This window comes from Ciconia boyciana, chromosome 3 (genome assembly GCF_034638445.1).
Source record: "Ciconia boyciana chromosome 3, ASM3463844v1, whole genome shotgun sequence".
NCBI classification, from domain to species: domain Eukaryota; kingdom Metazoa; phylum Chordata; class Aves; order Ciconiiformes; family Ciconiidae; genus Ciconia; species Ciconia boyciana.
The window spans coordinates 82,976,670-82,994,823 of NC_132936.1; the positions used below are offsets into that span (position 1 = coordinate 82,976,670).

Sequence of the window (18,154 nt, forward strand, 5' to 3'; positions counted from 1 at the left end):
CGTGCTCAACATCGAGGTACTGGAGCAACCCTCACAAACCTGGTCCTGACTTCCATCAAAAGCACCAATCCTGCTTGGGAGTTTTCTTCAGAAGTAATAATAATAACAACTAAAAAAAGACCTCAGCAGGAAAACAAACCATTTGTTTTTCTTCTTAAAGCTATCTTTAGATTGTCTTAACTGATTGTACCTTTTATCTGAACCCCCTGTAGCAACCTGGCCTCCCATCCAACAGGAACTAATTAGCAGAGATATACAGTAATAGAAGTAGTGCGCAGGCATGAGCCATCGCCTCGCAGGGAGTATTACCTGGGTGAGCGCTACGCTGACTGCAAGGAGGAAATTTGTGCAATTAATTGCTTCCTGATTAAAGGCATTTGCAGTCTGGCCCTTACATCTTCAAGGTCTAAAAACACACGCTGAGTTAAATATGGAATTTGCCCACAGTAGTCAAAAACTTTGCCCCAGACAGCAGGATTCGGTGCTGTAATTTTGGTTGGGAATAAACACTTTCCTGTCTAAGCGTATTATACCCCAAGCCAAGTATGTAGAAAGTGCTCCAGTCAAAACTAAAGGGCCACAGAAGGTCTTGCGTGGGTTTAAAACAGTTTCTAAACCAGTTTAGTTGAACCCGTAGCATTTTCCTGTGAGGACACGATCTTAGGGGAATTAATTTCAGAGAGCGTGAGGCAGCAGAGCCAGAAACGCCCTCCCCGGGACATCTCAGGCTGGAAGGCTATTTAAATGGTAATAAACTTCAGGGGAAAACAAAAAATGGTGACCGATTACAGGCACACCAGGAGAGGGGCTATTTGGTGTGAAGATGCCAGGCGGTGGCGCAGGGGCCTTCTGCCTACTGTGCACATCACTTGTCACCAAGCAGACAAGGTGGCGTTTAATCCCACCGAGGGAGGAGACCTATTTCAGGCCAGGTGGACGGCAGGTGGGCAGCGCGCGCGGTGGGAGGCACTGGGTTTGGGTAAAACGAGGGAGGATGGAGGTGTGACAGGAGGCTGGGACTGCCGCTCCTGCTGCCAGCCAGCACCGGTGTCGGGCGCAGGTGGAGCCACGTCCCAGAACAGCAGCTGATCCATCCTCGCTGTGCACCCTTCGTTAAGCATCGTGGTTTTCCCGAGGGCGTTTCCTCCACCCTACTGCGGTGCCACATATCGCATCCGGTCAGATGAAGCAACTTTAGTTTAGCGTGTCCAACACTATTATTGCTGCCTCCTGGAAAGTTGCAATGCTGGTGATTTATGGAGCCTGCTGCTCCCGCTGAAGAAGAGGAAGGCTTTGTTTGGGACCACAGTTTGTCACCCTAGAGCTGAGGTGTCACAGAAATGCACACTTTGTTTGCTCATGTGCTGCTGTTCTCTAGTAACGCCCCCCTGTCGCTTCTTTGCTGGTTGTTTTTGCGAATTCAACAGAAATTTACTGATGCTCCACGCATGAAAAGCACTTTAACGTCTAATTAACTCCGAGTATAGGAGTGGGCCTCTCAAATTCAGGGGGACATATTATGCTCTTCAGTGTGTGCTTAAGCACCTTGCTGGATGGAAGTCGGAGGGAGAAAGATTGCAGATCTTTCCTTGCAACCCCCCTAATCCCCCTCCTCCCCACGTACGTTGTCATTAGTGAGAGCAGGCAGGGAGGTATATGGCCTGAATTATGTTAAGACAGATGCATGGACTGTAATTTAACATGCAGTTTGGCCTCCTTCCTCCACAAAGCCAATCTGGCACCTCTGCTGGAGAAGTTACATTGCGGAGTGGGAAAACAAACAATCCTGCCGATTGTTAGTGGGAGGAAAAAAAAAGCAAAACAGGAGCTGCTTATCAGAGACCCACATTTTGAGAGGAAAATTCACTGAATCCTGAGGAAGGAAGGATTCTCTGCAAAGCTTCAAGTACTTTCCTGACAACCCCATCCTGCAGGGGCTGGGGCAGGGAGCTGGGCCCCTTCCTATTGTGAAAACTGGGTCCGAAAGCTGAAAATGAACATAACAACAGGAGTCCCCAGACTGCAACAGTTCTGTAAAGCTGTCATTAAAAAAACCCAAAACGCGTTAGTCTTAACAAATCTGACTGGCACAGATGGTTGCCTATGAATTGTGGTTTTAGAAACAGTAGGAATGACTCAAAGCCCAGAGAACTTGAAGTCGGGAAGCGTTTGAGGCACAGTTTTCCCTCGGCCCATAGTCAGGCTGGGGAGTGTCTGAAGTTCAGATTTCAATTTTGCCCAAGTTTGCAGGTGTTTAGATTCACATGCCTCGTATCGCAAAGGATTTGGCTAACTCTCTGTCACCTTCATGAGATTTCTGATTTTGACTGGGTCAGCTTTCTGGGACGACAGAGAAAGAACTGTGTGCTGGTGCAACTAGCTGAAGAGCTGCGTGATTTATTTTTTTAAATAACGTGAAATCATCATTAATCCAAACATGTCCAAGGACTTCCCAAGCAGCAGTGAAGTTAATGCTACCTGCTATTCTCCCTGGTCCACCTCCCTAATGCAATACATTCAAAAATCATGTGCCAACATATTAGCACATCTGAACAATATTCCCAACAGCTGCAGGGCCAAATTATATTTTGGGTAATCTTCGCCGATGCCTCAGAGTCCAGCTCCTGCCATGACACGAAGAGATTAATATCTCAGCCTTCGTACCTGCTTTTAGCTCTTGTACTGGTCTATGAGAACAAATTGAATGCAATCGTATCTGCTTGCATATACAGCAGATGCCTGTTTTCCCTGTGCCAAGGTGATGCTCACCAATGCAGAGTTCTTGTGGGACCCCCACTAGTAACCATGTGCCATCACAGCTCTCTTCAAGTAATTTGGGGAGCAAGTTCTCTCCATCCTCCCATATAATCTTCTGCTTGGGTGAGAAGTGGGATGCTCAGGCCATCAAAAAGAATGCAGCTGTGATCCAGGCACTGCATGGGGAGGGAGAGAGGATAAATACCACAGGGTCACAGAAGGGTGATCTAAAATTGCCTTAAAGCTGTCCTGATCAGCCACGTAAACCACCGGGAAGGGGAATACTGCTCAGTGGTCAGCACAGGCCAGGCCTCTTGCTAGTACTTTCTCTCTGCTGTGTCAAACAGAGCACATCTGTAACAGAGAATCTAGTTCAGCCTGTAACGCTGAAGTTGAGAACTGTATTACAGGGCACGTTGCGGCCACTGAGGTTGTATTAGCAAAGTTTCCTAAATACTCAAGAGGTAATTACTCTGTGTCTGAGGTGGCTCAATCAAATTCTCATCTATTACTCTAGTCAGCATCCCTTGTAATTATAAAGGGCGTAAATCTATTTTCACAAAAACAGTATACTACATAAGACTGGGAAACATTCTTTCCACAGTTTGTGGTGTTTCTCTCTCCACTACCTTTCAGAGTTTGTAGGGATTGAATGCATATCACAACTCTTAAACCTCTGAGTAAATGTATGTGTCTACAAGCTATGCTCACAAAGCTCCTTGACAGATAAGCCCCATTCTGGATTTGATTTTCTTCAGAGAAAACACACTGGGAGTTTGTGGAACTACTAATATTTTTAAGTAAACGTTAACCCAACTAAAACATAAGAGTTATGCAGCAAAGGGAATGTAAAGAGTGCGTAAGTTATGAAGATAGGTGGTGGGGACCTTCTGCATTACTGTGCTGGAGTGCAAAGCTGCATTATGAGCGTGAGCTCTCATTGGAATTTCAGTCCAATATTGAAGTAAAAATGACAAGACGCCACACAAGCTTGACTTTGAGTAGTCATTAAGCTGAACATCTTACACGAGACAGCTGAGGCTGGGACAAGCGACTTTTCATATCTCTGCAGGGGCTTGCAGTCTAGCAGACCGTCTCAGGCAGAACAAAAGTCGCATGTTGGTACATACCTTTAGAAAAAGTAGAAAGCTGAGATCCTCTGCAGGGTCCCTGCCAACAGTATAGAAATGCAGCAGGAAAAGAAAACATGAAGCATTAAGAAATTAACAGTACAAAATTTAGAAAATGCAGAAGAAAAGCACTACAAAGGAAGGAAAGAGAGCTGACCCCAACACCTGAATTGCTCGGTGCAGCACCTTCATTCCCCAACGTGCTACAAAAACATCCCAAGCCACGCCGCGAGGTAGCGCAGATTTAATGTCCGCGCCTGCCCAGGCAGACTGAAGTTTCAATGGACAAAACTCCACCTAGTGAGGAGAGGGACTGTACTGCACATTCAGCATTCAAGTTAACTATGAAGGGACTCTGGTGACAAAATGATCTCTGGAAGGTAACAAACCCGATAGCGTTACACTGTCCTGGTGTTGGTAAGGCCTCACATACTTACCCAAAGTCCCATTAGACGGGACTACAGCCTCTCCTCAATTTGAATCAGACACAATGTTCAGAAACATTTTCTTCCAACTTCACTTTATTAAGCCACAGGCTGACTTCGTAATAATGTAACTGAAGTGACATCACTTGGCTTTCATCACCTCCCTGCCTCTTACATCTCCCCCACAAACGACTGACCTGAAGCTCTTTGACTTCACTGGAAATTTATTAGTGGACCTGAACTTTGAACCAACATCCCCTTTCTGATGATCATGTAATAAAACCAGAAATACACCACTAGTGTTGTAGGTCCAAAAGTTTTAATACATGGTCCTCACTGTTCAGAAGAGTTATTGCATTAAATTCTAATACATAAATTCATCTCAATTAAAAAAAAAAAATCTTCATTTTACACATCACAATTTTGTCACAGCAGCTAAAGGAAAACAGATTTTATATGCAATTGTCTCAAAACAAAAAAAAAATACGACCAGTTCTTCCCCAAATCAACAAAACTGCTATCGTATTATTCAGTAGTTAACTGCTAATCCCAACTTGAATAACACTATCCCCACAAGTGTACAGCTCAGGAAAAGAAAAGTGTTGTTCCAATTACCATCTGCAAATCTGAAATTTATTAAACCACGACCCTCAGCATATGTTGACTTTTTCTGTTAACTAAATTAACATACAAAGCGTGTTTAATTTAAGTGCACACCATTTTCCTTAAGTCATTGGTTTTCTTTTATTATGACTTGAATAGATTCACAAGTTACAAAATATCCATGCTACCTACAGCAGTTTATACAAATCCACAGGTGTGTTTGAATTGTGACAGGCACACGAACATGACATTTGATCACCCAAAGGAAAGGCCAGATTCCCTGATCCATTAAAACCAACATCCACATAAGTCCACTGCTCCATGGATGACGGCAGGGACAAAATCAGTAGGCCCTGCATGCCATAAATAGATTGATGAAGGGAGCAGTGACAGAGGCATAACAGAGCACATGGCAGAGTTACATTTGACATTTCATCCTCTGATGAGGATGTGCTACACCAGCTTGCAATAGAAGCATGAATAGGGCTCTCCTCCTATTCAATCTTATGCCAGAGCTGGGAATCGGGAAACTACAATTCCGCTTCTCACACAAAATCCTCAAGCGTCACAATAATCAGAGTCTTGACCTGCAGTTCCACAGCTTACCCTTCTCTTGCACAGAAAAAAAAAAAAAAAAATTTACATAAGGCTCATCTGTACTTATTCTGTGCCCACAAGATGCTTTCCTTTGCTGTAAAGAAAACAAAATATACCTGTCTTCAGAGAAAAAAAAGCCCTCCCTTCTCCCTCTCCTCCAAAATACCCGTCATCATGGAGAGCTCTCACTTATAATCCACTTGAAAATATTTCTCAAAATTAAGTTAAGGCCAGGTTGCCACCTTTGCCCACTTTAAACAGATGACAGACAATATATTATTTCGATATACTTCCCTAGGTTCTGAGAGTTCACTAGTGAAATAACGCCTGTGCAACTCTCTCTTGGAGATAACGTTCATACAAGTTCTAAGTCTCACTGTCCCTGTACCTTAAAATAAACTCTAGGTATTTCAGTGGTTTTCAATTCGTTGTACATTTTTTCCCTGTGACTTGCTAGCAAAAGGCTCGAATACTGGAGAGCAAGTGAGCAGAGACAGTAGGATGCTTTTCAAAATTTGACAGTTCAAAAGGCATCCAAAGAGCAAGAGAAAGAAAACTAGCTATTAAAGTGAAAACTGCATTGAACTAGCACTGTGAAAATAGGGAGAAATGAAGAAGCTCCAGCATAAGCAGTTATGCAGAATGTTTTACTAGTGATATCTTTTGTTTGTTCAGTCAGTCACAAGGCATTCCTTACCATGATACAAATTGCAAAAGCTTTCATTTGAAAGCGCAAGAGGAACAGGATACTCAGTTATTCCAGTTAAGAACACTCATTGAGAGTCTACTACAAGGTTACTTAGCTGTAACATGATTTTTCTCACAATTAAGAAAGTCTGCACTAAAGGGGAAGAAGTCTACACAGCTTAGAAGATGATGCTGACAGCTTTCTAAAGCCAGCCTTTACACAAGACTTGGCTTATTTTATTTTCAGAGACACATACTGAATGAGATAGCCATCACCTTCAATCCAAACAAACAAGCATTTGCATAAACTTCCCCCATCTACATTAGAGTTCCCAACCAAGTACAGTCTTTGTGTTTTCTGCAAAAAAGATAGTTCTTCTTGGTTATTGCTGTATTACAGGAAATGATGCTAATATTTGCAGGAGAGACAGAGTGTATATTTTGAAGATCGCACCATTTACAAAAAGCCTCACACCCAGTCTCTTCATCTTGTGCTGCTTCTGTACAGCAAAACTAGCATTCTGTTTCTTCCAAACGAAACAGTACCCTCTCCCTGCCCTGCACATCTCAAGAGCATTTATGCCTCTTGAGTATGGTTTCTACCAGTAGGTAATGGCCATAATGCATTTATGACAGCACCTCAAGCAAGAGTGCATAATTCATCAAATGGACTTGACCCCGATGAAGTCCATGAGAAAACAAGGAAGGAGAACACAAAGGGAAAGGGAAGAAAGTTATTCTCGCTTCTCCTCTGAAGGGAACAAATGTTTCTGACAGTAGAAGGTTTGTTTTCAGAGAGCTGTAATTTAAGGTGACAGGCCAGCTTATTAAATAGAAGAAGTCCCTTCACTCAAACACAAAAACCTATGCAAAAAATATTTTTAATTTAGAACTGCCTCTGAAATGAATGAAGAGAATTTGAATGTTGGAGAAACTGAAGAGTCTGCACTACCAAACAAATCAGACTGTGCAAATCCATGTTGTTTATCTGCAGTGCTGAGTCACATCAGGATGGTGGATGTGCCTCACCAAATACCACACCCTCGGATCATTTCAGCACTTCCCCTCCTACCAGAAAACTGCCTTAAAAAAGAATTCCTACAGTGACATAAGAAGTGATCTTTTCCTGCCATATGGTGTACGCATATTTAAGACTTTCACAAACATTTGGCCGCAATTGTATATTATAGTATTTCCCAAGCCACAAACACTACACAAGCCATTCTTACAGGATATGCTGTCCAAGGACATGTGACCTCGGCCTTACTTCTCGCTCCCCTACCCACCATCCACCAGAAAAGTGTTGCATCGTTGCAGGCTTTGATTGTAAGTCTTCAGCTTCTGGAATGCAGCAGTTAGACTTCTGTATTTTTCAGGTACTCAAAAAAACCATTTAGTTCATATATTCAAGGTACAACATTTTCAGTAAGTGCTTTCACACTCTTTTCATAAGAACAGTTAGGTCACTTCACACCACAGAGGTGGTACTTTCTGGATTTACACGCATCAACCTTGAAGCATTTCTCAGATCCTGTAGCTGCTTGGCTGGCTTTCCAACTCCTTCCTCAAATCTTTTCTCCACAACAGGAAGGACAGTTTCATACAGGAAGGATGCATTCTGCCTAATGAATGCTTTCTTCTCAGGGTCTTGTTCACACCGTAAACTGTAATCAACATGCTGGACAGCCACCAGGATGATCTCCACGAGACTCTCCAAAAGAACCATATGCAGCTCTGGAAAGTAAAGCTTTAACGCTTCCTCCAAGAAGGCCATAGTCTGCTTAGTGAAAGCTACTACAGTATAGCTAAGGTTGACCCAGCAGTCATCACCTGTGTATTGGTCAAAATTGCCTACCCCACAGCTCCTCATCTCCTCCCTGAGTTTCCCCAGCGCCTCTGGAGTCATTAGGTTCATCTTTCTCCACATCTCCTCAGAGTTGCGGTGCTTGGTGGCCTCTATGATAATATCCTTGTAGCTCTGTAAAGCACCTTTGATATCCTTTACCAGAAGGGCATGAATGATGAAGGTGAGATCCAGTCCAATCTCGCTAAGCTGCTTGCAGTGCTCTTTAGCTACCTTGGGTATTAACGAAAAGCAAAAGGTGTTACCAGTGTGCAGGCCCCCTTTACATCTCACACATTTACCAAATCTATCATTCTCAGAAAACGGGGAAGAGTTAGTCAAACTTCACTTATTTCATCTGCTTTAAGAAATTCCTTATTAATGAGAAATTAATAACTGAAAGATAAACCCTGCCTGTCAAAAATACTCTGGACAATTACATTATAACCCCCACAGACACACTTCCCCGCCCCCCTCCATTAGCAGATGAAAGAAACCATAACCTGAGAAAGGTAGTCTTGCAAAAAATGATGGAAATGTAGTCCAGGACAGGCTTGGAAAACAAACAAAAAGTCTTCAAAATACTCATCATTCAGGTGTAGCTTATGTAAATTTTAGGACCTCCTACTGATTAAAGGTAAATTAAGAACAAACACATTTTGCATTTTTGATAAACGCAGGGTTTTTCTTGCTGTGTATTTTCATCTTAATGTTTTCCTCTGTTAAAATGAAAAAAACCAACCCCAAATGAGTATTAACCTTTCAATGCAGGAAACCTCTCTGGAGACCCACTCAAGAGTCAACAACTAACCTAGCGTTAGAAAAGATGATTTATAAGCTTTCCAGCCCTTGTTTTGGCCATCGTGTCACACCACCCTGCTTGGACCCTCTTACCTTGACACACTCTGCCGCAGTCGACAAGCTCTCTTTACTGTCAAATACTTGCTTACTGAAGGCATCTACAAACATCCTCATGGAAGAGCGGGCCCAGACAACGAAGGCCGAATAGCAGCCGTTGTTACCAGCGAAGTCTGTCTCAAACTCTCTTGCCGTCTCTAGAAGGCTGGTGAAGAAGACATGGCAGAGCTTGTGGATATAGAGCAGCGTGGCGCCCTCAATGCGCAGCTGTCGGATGGCTGTCTGCACCGCGGCCGCCCGGTTCTTCAGGAAGAGCTCGCACGCCTTGGTGGACTGGCCCAAGCGAATGAGCTGGGACACAGCTCGGCGGGTGGCCCGCGGCCCTCCTCGCAGCGAGCGGTCTGGAGACAGCTCAAACACCAGCACGTCTGTAAGCTGCCGGACCCGCTCATCCACCTTGGCCCGCAGCTCCTTCACGGGCTGGTTCACGGGCTTGTCCCCCAGGTACTCGTTGAGTTTATCCAAGAGGTCCACCGCCCCCTCAAAGTCCCGCTGAGCGATGCAGACATCCAAGTCCTCTGGCAGCTCCTGGATCCACTCAAGTGAGAGGTCAACCACCTCCTCCTCAGCAGAGGGCTCTTCCTCCTCATCATCCTCCTCGAAGGGGTTGGTGGATTCAGGGGGCGTCGGGGCAGGCCGGGGCAGAGCCTCCTGCTCCAGGCGTCGCTTCTCGCTGAGGGCCTGGTTGCGCTTGGTCTCCTCCAGCACCTCCAGCCACTCCTTCTTGATCTTGGCGTTCTCGGCCTGGAAGATGCGGCTCTCAGGGAACATGAGCAGCTTGAACATGTCCTTCATGGGCGGGTTGTCCTTGACGTTGACCACAGCCAGCCCGTCGAGGCGGTAGAGGGCGTTGCAGCCGTAGGCGCCACGGCGGTTGGGCAGGGCAGTGGCCACGAGCAAGTAGTCGTTCATGAGGAAGGCGTGCACCCGCTGGATCTGCGCCATGTGGTCGGCGTCGTACTCCACTAGGTCGCCGTTGTAGACCAGGTACTTGCCGGGGCTCTCGGGCAGGAGGTCGCGGCAGCCCTCCACCTTCTCCAGGAGGGTGGTGAGCGTGCGCTGCCGCCCCTCCTCGCTGGCCGCAGCCTCCTTGGCCGACAGCGGCAGGAAGGGGTCAGCGGCGGCGGCGCGGCGGGCGCCCAGAGCGGGGTCGTCGCGGTCGGCCTGGAGGAGCAGGGCCTGGGTGACGGCCTCCATGATGCCCTTCTGCTCGGTGAGGATGTGGCTGAGCTGGTACATCTCGCTCTCCAGGTAGCTGATCTCCCGCGCCGTCTCGATGAACTGCCGGTAGTTCTGGTAGACGTTGCGCTTCAGGCTCTGGGCCGTCTCCTCGCTCAGCGCCTGGATGCGCTGCCGGTGCTCCTGCAGGTCCCGGTCCCCGTCCGACTGCTGCGACAGCTGCTTCACGTACTCCTCCGCCGCGAAGCCCCCCGACTCCAGCTGCCGCCGCAGCCGGCTCCCGCCGCCTTCGCCCAGCGCCATCGCCATCGCCATCGCCGCCGCCGCGCCCCCAGCCGCCCCGCTGCCCGGCGCCCGCCCCGCCGCCACTGCCGCCGCCGGGGAGACGGCCGCTGCGCCTGCGCACAGCGGTACGTACGCCGCCTGCGCCAGCATCGCCGCGCCGATCGCGCATGCGCGGGCGCCCCGCCGGAAAGCAACTGCCCGGAGCGACGCGGGGCCGCCGCGCTGGGAAGCGCCGGCCTCGGAAGGGGCGGGGCGGGGCGGGGCGGGGGCGGAGTCGCTGGCGGATGCCGCCGCGCTCATGGGGAGGGCATCAGAGGGTGTTCGGCGCATGCGTAGTCGGGATGAGGTGGTGGCGTTGGGGCGCTTGTAAAGCGGTGCGCATGCGCTTGGGCCTTCTGGGGCCGTCGGGGCGGCCTTAGCGCCCAGCCGTTGGGGCGGCCTCGCGGCGGCGCTGCGCGCCATGGAGGAGGACTTCGTGCTGGCGCTCCAGCTGCAGGAGCTGTGGGAAGCGGAGGATAAGGAGGCGGCGGCGGCGGCGGCGGCAGCAGCAGCAGCGTGCCCTGAGGCCTCGCCGGACCCCTCGTCCCTCCGCCCGCTGTCGGTGGTGGACGAGGCTTGGGAGCTGCTGGACCCCAGCCCCGACGTTCACGGCCTCTTCGTACAGTTCAACGAGACGCTCTTCTGGGGACGCCTGGCGGCTGTCGAGGTGTCGTGGAGCCCACGCATGACCCTGTACGCCATCGGGGCACGGGGCGGGGGTACGCTGGGTCGGCTGGCAGGGCAGGCCTGCCTGGGGAGGGGGCCGGGGCTCTCGGGCCGGGCGCGGCGGGGAGCCGCCTCCCGCCAGGCATCGCCCGGCTCGGGCGGGGAGCCGGGGTGCGGAGGGGGGCTCGCCAGGAGCGGGAAGGCGGCGGGGGAAGCCGGTCCTTCCCGAGCAGCGCTGCGGGATGGTGTTCGCCGGCCTCGGGTTTCAGAAGCCGCCGTGCCTCAGAGGGGCCCCGGCAGAGTGCTGGTGCTGTGTCAGAGCTGTCGGAAGAGGCTGTGACCCGTCAGCTAAGCAGCGGCTCATCTCATCGTACGGGTGTGGGCTTTAGGGAGGGGGAGGAAACGCTGTCGCCTGTCACTCTGTGCTGCTCCTAACTGTGGCTTCGTAGGCACGATGTACTAGTGCCACAGCTTCTCTTCCAGATGTTTTAACATCCCGCTTTTCTAACATAGTTTGTACCCCAGGACGTGGGGTGGTCACTGTTATTGTCTGTTTTGTCCTTCATTTGTCATCCTTGGCAGCCATAAATGGCTTTTCCCGTGGTGCAGGCAAAACTGGAGAGGTGTTAAAGTGGAATAAATAACTTGATCTTAAACAGTGTCTCTTGAAACTTAAAAGAACGTACTTGTATTGCTGTTATTTTTCTTATTCTTATTTTTTATGATAGTTTTATAGCATGACAGAAAGGCAAATACGAAATTGTAATAGTATATTAACAAGACTATTAACAAGAATAGACTGGGAAGGGGAATATACAGGAAATCTGATATTAAAAAAAAAAAGCTTTGAAGTGCAGGCTGCAGTTCTGCAGCAGATCAGCTGATGCAATTGCTGGCTGCTGGAGTCCTGCCCCCTCCTGTCCTCTGCTGGTTGCAGTACTCCTTAGACACTTGAAAATATTTGGATACTGAACTGGTAGAGGACTAACTCAGTAACAAAACAAAACAAAAAGTGTCTTCTGCTGGATTAACATGCAGAAGTGATGGTATGTGAAGGTTCAGTAAGAATCAAAAGTTGGGGGAGGGTGAGGGGTGAAATTGTGGCAACCAGCAGTTAAGTCTGTGTTGGCTGCTGTGAATCTCCAGCCTCTGTTTTCTGTATTTCACTCCATCAGGAGTTCTAATGAAAACAGTCCTCTACCTCCTAAACAGGTTAGCTTGGAACAGTCCATTGTGATTTTTTTTATGTTTTTATATGTTCAGGATTGCTGACTTTGAATTAAGTGATTGCAAGAGATCTAACAAATTATAGTTTCACTTTTGCTAGGTTAGTCACAGCTTATTCTAAGGAACTTGCGGGGTTTTTTGGTGTTTTTTTTTTTTTTTTTTGCTTAATGATGTTGACTTTTTCAAGTAACTACTAAAAGTGTTTTTTCCTGTTCTGAATTACCTAGCATGTGTTGGAAGAGGATGGCATTTTAACTCCAATTCTCAATTTTCTTCATGTACCACAGAAACAAGTAGCTTTTCATATTTTCTTTCTGTCTCTTTCAGCTGTGCTGGAGTGTGTAGATATGAAGGAAAAGGTGGAATGTGTTCCATTCGTCTAAGTGAGCCACTCCTAAAGTTAAGACCAAGGAAGGACCTCGTTGAGGTATTTGAAGATTGCTCATGAATCTACACATAAAATTTATTGTGCCCCCCACCCCATACAAACATTTTGTGTTTCATAGTGGGATTCTTAAATACAGTGACTGATAGATTGTTAAAATAGCGGTGGCTTTATTGTTACATTTGTATTGCTTGTGTTACAATATCATGATAATCTTTCAGTTTTATGTTTCTAAATAGGCAACTGAGTAGGAGTCTGAAGTCACTTGTTCATTTTACTGACTTTATAAAGAAAAAAACCCCAACTTTTTTACTTCTAAATTATCCTCTGATGTTAAAAACAAAGATAGACTGAAAGCACAATCAGAAAATGGCTGTAGTTTCATCTTTTAGGTCAAAAGGCCAACAGCAGAAGATAAGGATATAGGATATGATTGTAAACATAACTTTGTGTTGCTTCTTGTGCCTGTCAGGGCTGCTGCTTTGAGTTGGCTCAACATTCAAATTTGCTTAACGAACAGAAATGCTGTAGGGTTTTGACTTTCTCACAAGTGTCTCTTTTTTGGGTTGTAGAGGGGATGATATCTTTAAAGATCTGACTTACGTTTGAGGATTATTTCTCCTTTTTGGAATGTCACTTATTGTAGTAATATTCTCGAGCACGTTTTGGTGGTATGGGAATAGAGGTAATTTGATTTGACAGGTAGATAAGCATTATGTTTTCATGACCCAGACTGAACATGAAAATAAGATTGGTACCATGATAAATGTAGAGGAGTAAAATACTTCTAGCTTAATTCTGCAACTATGTGTAATGCTTTTCAGTAAATAACTAATGATTTGCATCGTTTCAGACACTGTTGCATGAAATGATCCATGCCCTGCTTTTTGTTACTAATAATGACAAAGATCGTGAATCTCACGGACCAGAGTTCCGCAAACACATGCATCGCATTAATCGCTTGACTGGAGCCAATGTCACAGTAAGCATAATCCACTTAACCTAATTTAATAGAAGTTCCTTCCTGATTTGGTTTTTTAGTATGCCTGGTGTGGTATGAGTAATATACTTGTTCTTGTTAGACACTCCACAGCTGGCACCAATACAAATTTGCATCCAAGTGTATGCCACTTCTGTAGTTATTTTGTTGGGGATGATGGTGGAAAGAGGTTGAGGAAGATGCAGTGAGTTATTAGAGTCATATAATTTTCAAGTATACCCTCTGTAAGTATTTTCCTTTAAACTCTCGTTTTAAACTTGAAACAACTTAATGGTACGAGGGACAGAATAGCTCCATGTTCAGAATAATATTTGAGGAAAAGCAGTCTATTTTAGTTAAGATTTCTATCAGTAGAGGATAATGGGTTGATGATGTTTTAAAATAATGTGTCTGATAAGATCAGTTAAGATAATAGCTGGAGGGAGAATACAATACTGGTATTGTTTACAATGCATTCTAAACAGTATGCCATTTAGGGAGAAATTGTAGATAGATTTTTAAAGTTATTTTATTGCAGTTCAAACAAGATAGCCAGGACGTATTCCTATACATCCTGCCTTTTTTTAAAGCTTTGTTTTAAAGGTATCCAAATGTTAATCAAGTTTCACCCAGGTTCTGCTCTTTTAGCTGGTAATGTAAAAATCACAGCAGTAATAGAAGGAATGGAATGGTAATATATTTTAAAAATATTGTAGAGCTAGTGATATAAAATTAGAACCTTTCTGAATGACTGCTTTTTTTTTTTTTTTTAAACCTAGATCTATCATACTTTTCATGATGAGGTGGATTTGTACCGCCAGCACTGGTGGCGATGCAATGGCCCCTGTCAAAATAGAAAACCTTACTTTGGATATGTGAAACGTTCAATGAATAGAGCACCCTCTGCACGAGACTTTTGGTGGGCTGAGCATCAAGAGACATGTGGAGGCACATTCACAAAAGTGAAGGAGCCAGAGAACTTCTCTAAGAAATCCAAGGAGACAACCCAGCCAGCAAAACTTCCAAATTCCGAGTTAACTAATGAAGGTATTTAAAATAATTATTTTTTTTCTTTTGCAAACTCTTTTTGTCCAAACAATTCCTTGAACAAATACAGATCAAGCACTGCATGAGCTTTGTTTAGTCATTACTGTTATGTAGCAAAGAACAGGGCCCATTTTATTTGTGCATTTCTAGGCTCCTTCTCAACTTAATTGTTTGCAAAAGGTTTAGTTTGCTATGCTGTTTTCAAGCAGCAGATTTTTTGGGTGATGCACATAAAATACTAAACCCATGATTTATATATGAAAAAGTTACTAACTTTTCTTATTTTCTTCTCTTCTTATTTTGCAGGCAAGACACAAATGCGTGGTACGCAAGATCTGATGCCTTTTAGTGGAAAGGGGTATCGGCTTGGAGGAGGAGACAGTGGACTCTCAGAAATAAGCACAAATTCCAGCAGCAGTGTTAGAAACAGTGAAACACCTGGTTCACAGCATCGTTCAACACTAAAGACAATACCAATCCCTAAGAATGAGATAAAATTTGAAAAATCACCCCGTAGTGGCATCTTCTTTCCACTTTATACTGATGATGCCAGTGAGAAAATCAACTTGGCTTCAAAGCGTGAGTTTCCTAAACCCTCTGTTGCTAATACAAAAGCTTACAAGAATGTTAGTGGATCGCCTGTTAAAATTGCTCGTGTTATGGAAGAAAAATCAAACCAAGGTTCTGCAAATGGCAAGAGGGTTATGCCACTTTATAACAGGCCACCAAAACAAATTTGTTTTGAGCAGACAACAGCAGCTCGGGTTGTATCTGAGAAAAAAAGCTCAGAATGTACTAGTGCACTGCATCGGTGGCCAAAAATGGAAGACAAAACTGCCTTTGAAAACTATTTCATTAAAAAAGGGAGTACTGATGTCACTTCAAGTATAAATACACCTATGAAAACCAAAGCTGAATCTACAGTGTCCTCTGCAAGTTCCAGCACTGCTGTAAGGCAGGATAAAAAAGTCAGTTGTCCTGTTTGCCAGACTGAGGTTTTTGAGTCTAAAATAAATGAACACCTTGATTCTTGTCTTACATAAAACCTTTCAGAAAGCTGTCTCAAAGATAAACCAGGGCCGAAAACATTGCTTGAAAACTACTTTGCTCAGGCTTTGCTTAGCCGTGGTTACTTCCCTGTGTTCCTGTTCTGAACTGGAATTTAAACTACTGTCAGCATGCTGAACAACAAGTTTTAGAGTTGCACATCAGTGCTGACTAGAAAGCTAGCTGCTGCTTGTGTCCCAAAGAGTTGAATACTCAAGTTTTAGTAGGTGGATGTTTGTACCAACGTTCTTTCTGCAGAATCAGGGTAATACAAGAGAAGGTGGATACTTGCTGAACTGCGTATTTTCAAGGCAGTTTTTTAAATCAATCCTGCTAATTTATCTTTGTTCTTAAGACCCCTTTGTGTTGTTTTTTGTTTTTTGCCATTCTTGAAGTTAACAATCTATAATAGATGAGAATTCTTCTGCTTACTGCGATGTAATTGTGGCATGTATTTTTAGAATAGTAAATATTTTGCATAAGCCACAATTACACTCCCAGGTGGTCCTTCTCACCTGTGACCTTTTTGAAAAGATAGATGAGAGTGAGAATATCAAATATGGGCTTTTGTCAAAGATGGGAGAGACATAGGCATCAAAAACATAGCAAAGCATCCATTTAGGTTTAATGGGTGGATTGTAGCAGGAAAAGAGAAAATCCAGAAGGATTATGAAGGTGCTAGGAAATCAAGCACAAGATACTTTGTAGATGAGGAGAAGGCCCTACACTTAAAGGGCTCAATTAAAAAAAAAAAATAATAATTTTGAGGAGCTCGTTTTCAAAAAGGATTTAAAAGTTAGCTAATCCATTAAAAGTTGGAGTGGTCAAATGGAAGCTAATGAACTTCAGTCTTACGTGTGTCTTTCGGTCCAGGATACCAGCTAGACTTTCCACCCACTTTTTCTGATGGTTTGCACAAACTCTGTGTTGAAAGTTCACTAGTTCATGTAGGATATAGGTCTTATGTGCATGAGTAACTGACCCCCATATGCTGATACTAGTAAGTAAAAGTTGGGAGGAATATTGATAGCAATACTGTAAAGACTGTTCCTGGCCATGCCATAAAAGCCTTCATGATTTTTCAGTTAAATTTCGTGCTTTACAGGCCAAAATGGCATTAAATTGACATTAGCTGGCAGTCTTTGTTTTGCTTCTTCTGGAAGCCAGCCAGCTTGGTGGTTAGTATTCAACAAGTCAGTCAGCTGAGTACTAAAACCCTTGTGCTGTGAAAAGTTATGAACGCTGAGCAGATGTGTTTTCTATATAAACTTTCTGAAATGTTAACAGTTCTCTTGCTGCACTGGAAGTATTTAACTGGTTAAACAGTTAACAGCTTGATTCCTTACTTGTAAAACTGATTATAAATATTTTTGTTTAAAAAAAGAAAAAATAATTATACTGTTTCATATACCCTTGCTGCAACTTTAAATGGCTATATTGGCCTTGGATGCACATATGTTAGCCTTTATATAATTAATTATTTGCTGCTCCCTTTTGAAATTGGGAAATAAACTGATGTGCAATGGAATTTGGCAAATGATACCTTTACTCTTTTTAAACATTGTATTTTTTTAAATACTGATGCTACAGATGTTTAATGTGAATTGGATTGTTCTTGCATATTCTGAATAAATTGGTACTGAATTTTAGATTTTCATTAAGTCTGGGTTTCACATGCCAATTGTGGACATCTTGTGTTACTCACCAGTGGGCTCACCTGTATGTCTAATAGCAGTCTGGTTTAATAGATCCTTTCTGTATTAACCATTTTCCTTCTTAAATTTCCCTGTAAAAACAGGTGTTGGTGAATATAGACTGCATCAACCTCTGCCTTCTCCATCATATTTTTAGTACAGTTTCACTTTTGTTGCATTTCTGTGGAAAACTTTACAAATACTGATTTTAAAACTTGATTTGACATGTTAATTTTCCATACATCCTTCTTAAAACTGCACTATCTGTCAGTGTTCCCAGTGAAACTTGACACTTACAAGGACAGTACTACTCAGAAGTATTTGTACTATCATATGTTTTTTAAGATGAGGACTAGATTCACGTCATGAGTGGTCTCGCATCATGAAGCAGTTTTGAGAGGTATTTCCCTTGCTGTTGTTCCCATCAGTTTTCTGGTTTGTTGTTTGTTGCAATTGTAAGAGTAAAGGATTGCTCCAGGAAAGGAGGATTGTGGGTATTGTTAAATACATTTTCATATTCAGATGGATTTTTTTCTAATATCTTCTTTTATATCAGTGTTCATTTGAACAACAAATGGAAAACAAATGTGGGAATTGGCCTGTAGAATTCTGTGAACAGTACAGCCTGCCACTGGGGCTGGGGGGA

The 18,154-nt window shown here is 44.4% G+C and overlaps 2 protein-coding genes across 2 annotated transcripts; one reads left to right on the top strand and one right to left on the bottom strand.

Moving 5' to 3' along the window:
- Nucleotides 1–4,396: 4,396 nt before the first annotated feature.
- Nucleotides 4,397–10,886, bottom strand: EXOC8 (exocyst complex component 8). The gene is made up of 2 exons (XM_072856335.1): nt 8,937–10,886; nt 4,397–8,276 (listed from the first exon to the last, which is right to left on the bottom strand). Exons 1-2 carry the CDS (start codon nt 10,884–10,886, stop codon nt 7,668–7,670), a joined length of 2,559 nt encoding a protein of 852 aa, XP_072712436.1. The 3' UTR covers nt 4,397–7,667.
- On the top strand, nt 10,885–17,356 carry SPRTN (SprT-like N-terminal domain). Its single transcript, XM_072856336.1, has 5 exons — nt 10,885–11,156; nt 12,684–12,783; nt 13,595–13,723; nt 14,500–14,767; nt 15,074–17,356. The coding sequence occupies exons 1-5, from the start codon at nt 10,885–10,887 to the stop codon at nt 15,808–15,810; spliced, it is 1,506 nt and encodes a 501-aa protein (XP_072712437.1). The 3' UTR covers nt 15,811–17,356.
- The last annotated feature ends 798 nt before the right edge of the window (nt 17,357–18,154 follow it).

Excerpts from the sequence above, each read along its gene's own strand:
- SPRTN (XM_072856336.1), top strand. The coding sequence starts at position 10,885 with ATGGAGGAGGACTTCGTGCTGGCGCTCCAGCTGCAGGAGCTGTGGGAA. Across the intron at positions 12,784-13,594 it reads CAAGGAAGGACCTCGTTGAG|ACACTGTTGCATGAAATGAT; the intron begins GTATTTGAAGAT and ends GCATCGTTTCAG. Across the intron at positions 13,724-14,499 it reads TGACTGGAGCCAATGTCACA|ATCTATCATACTTTTCATGA; the intron begins GTAAGCATAATC and ends TTTTAAACCTAG.
- EXOC8 (XM_072856335.1), bottom strand. The coding sequence starts at position 10,886 with ATGGCGCGCAGCGCCGCCGCGAGGCCGCCCCAACGGCTGGGCGCTAAG. Across the intron at positions 8,277-8,936 it reads CTGCGGCAGAGTGTGTCAAG|GTAGCTAAAGAGCACTGCAA; the intron begins GTAAGAGGGTCC and ends TTAATACCCAAG.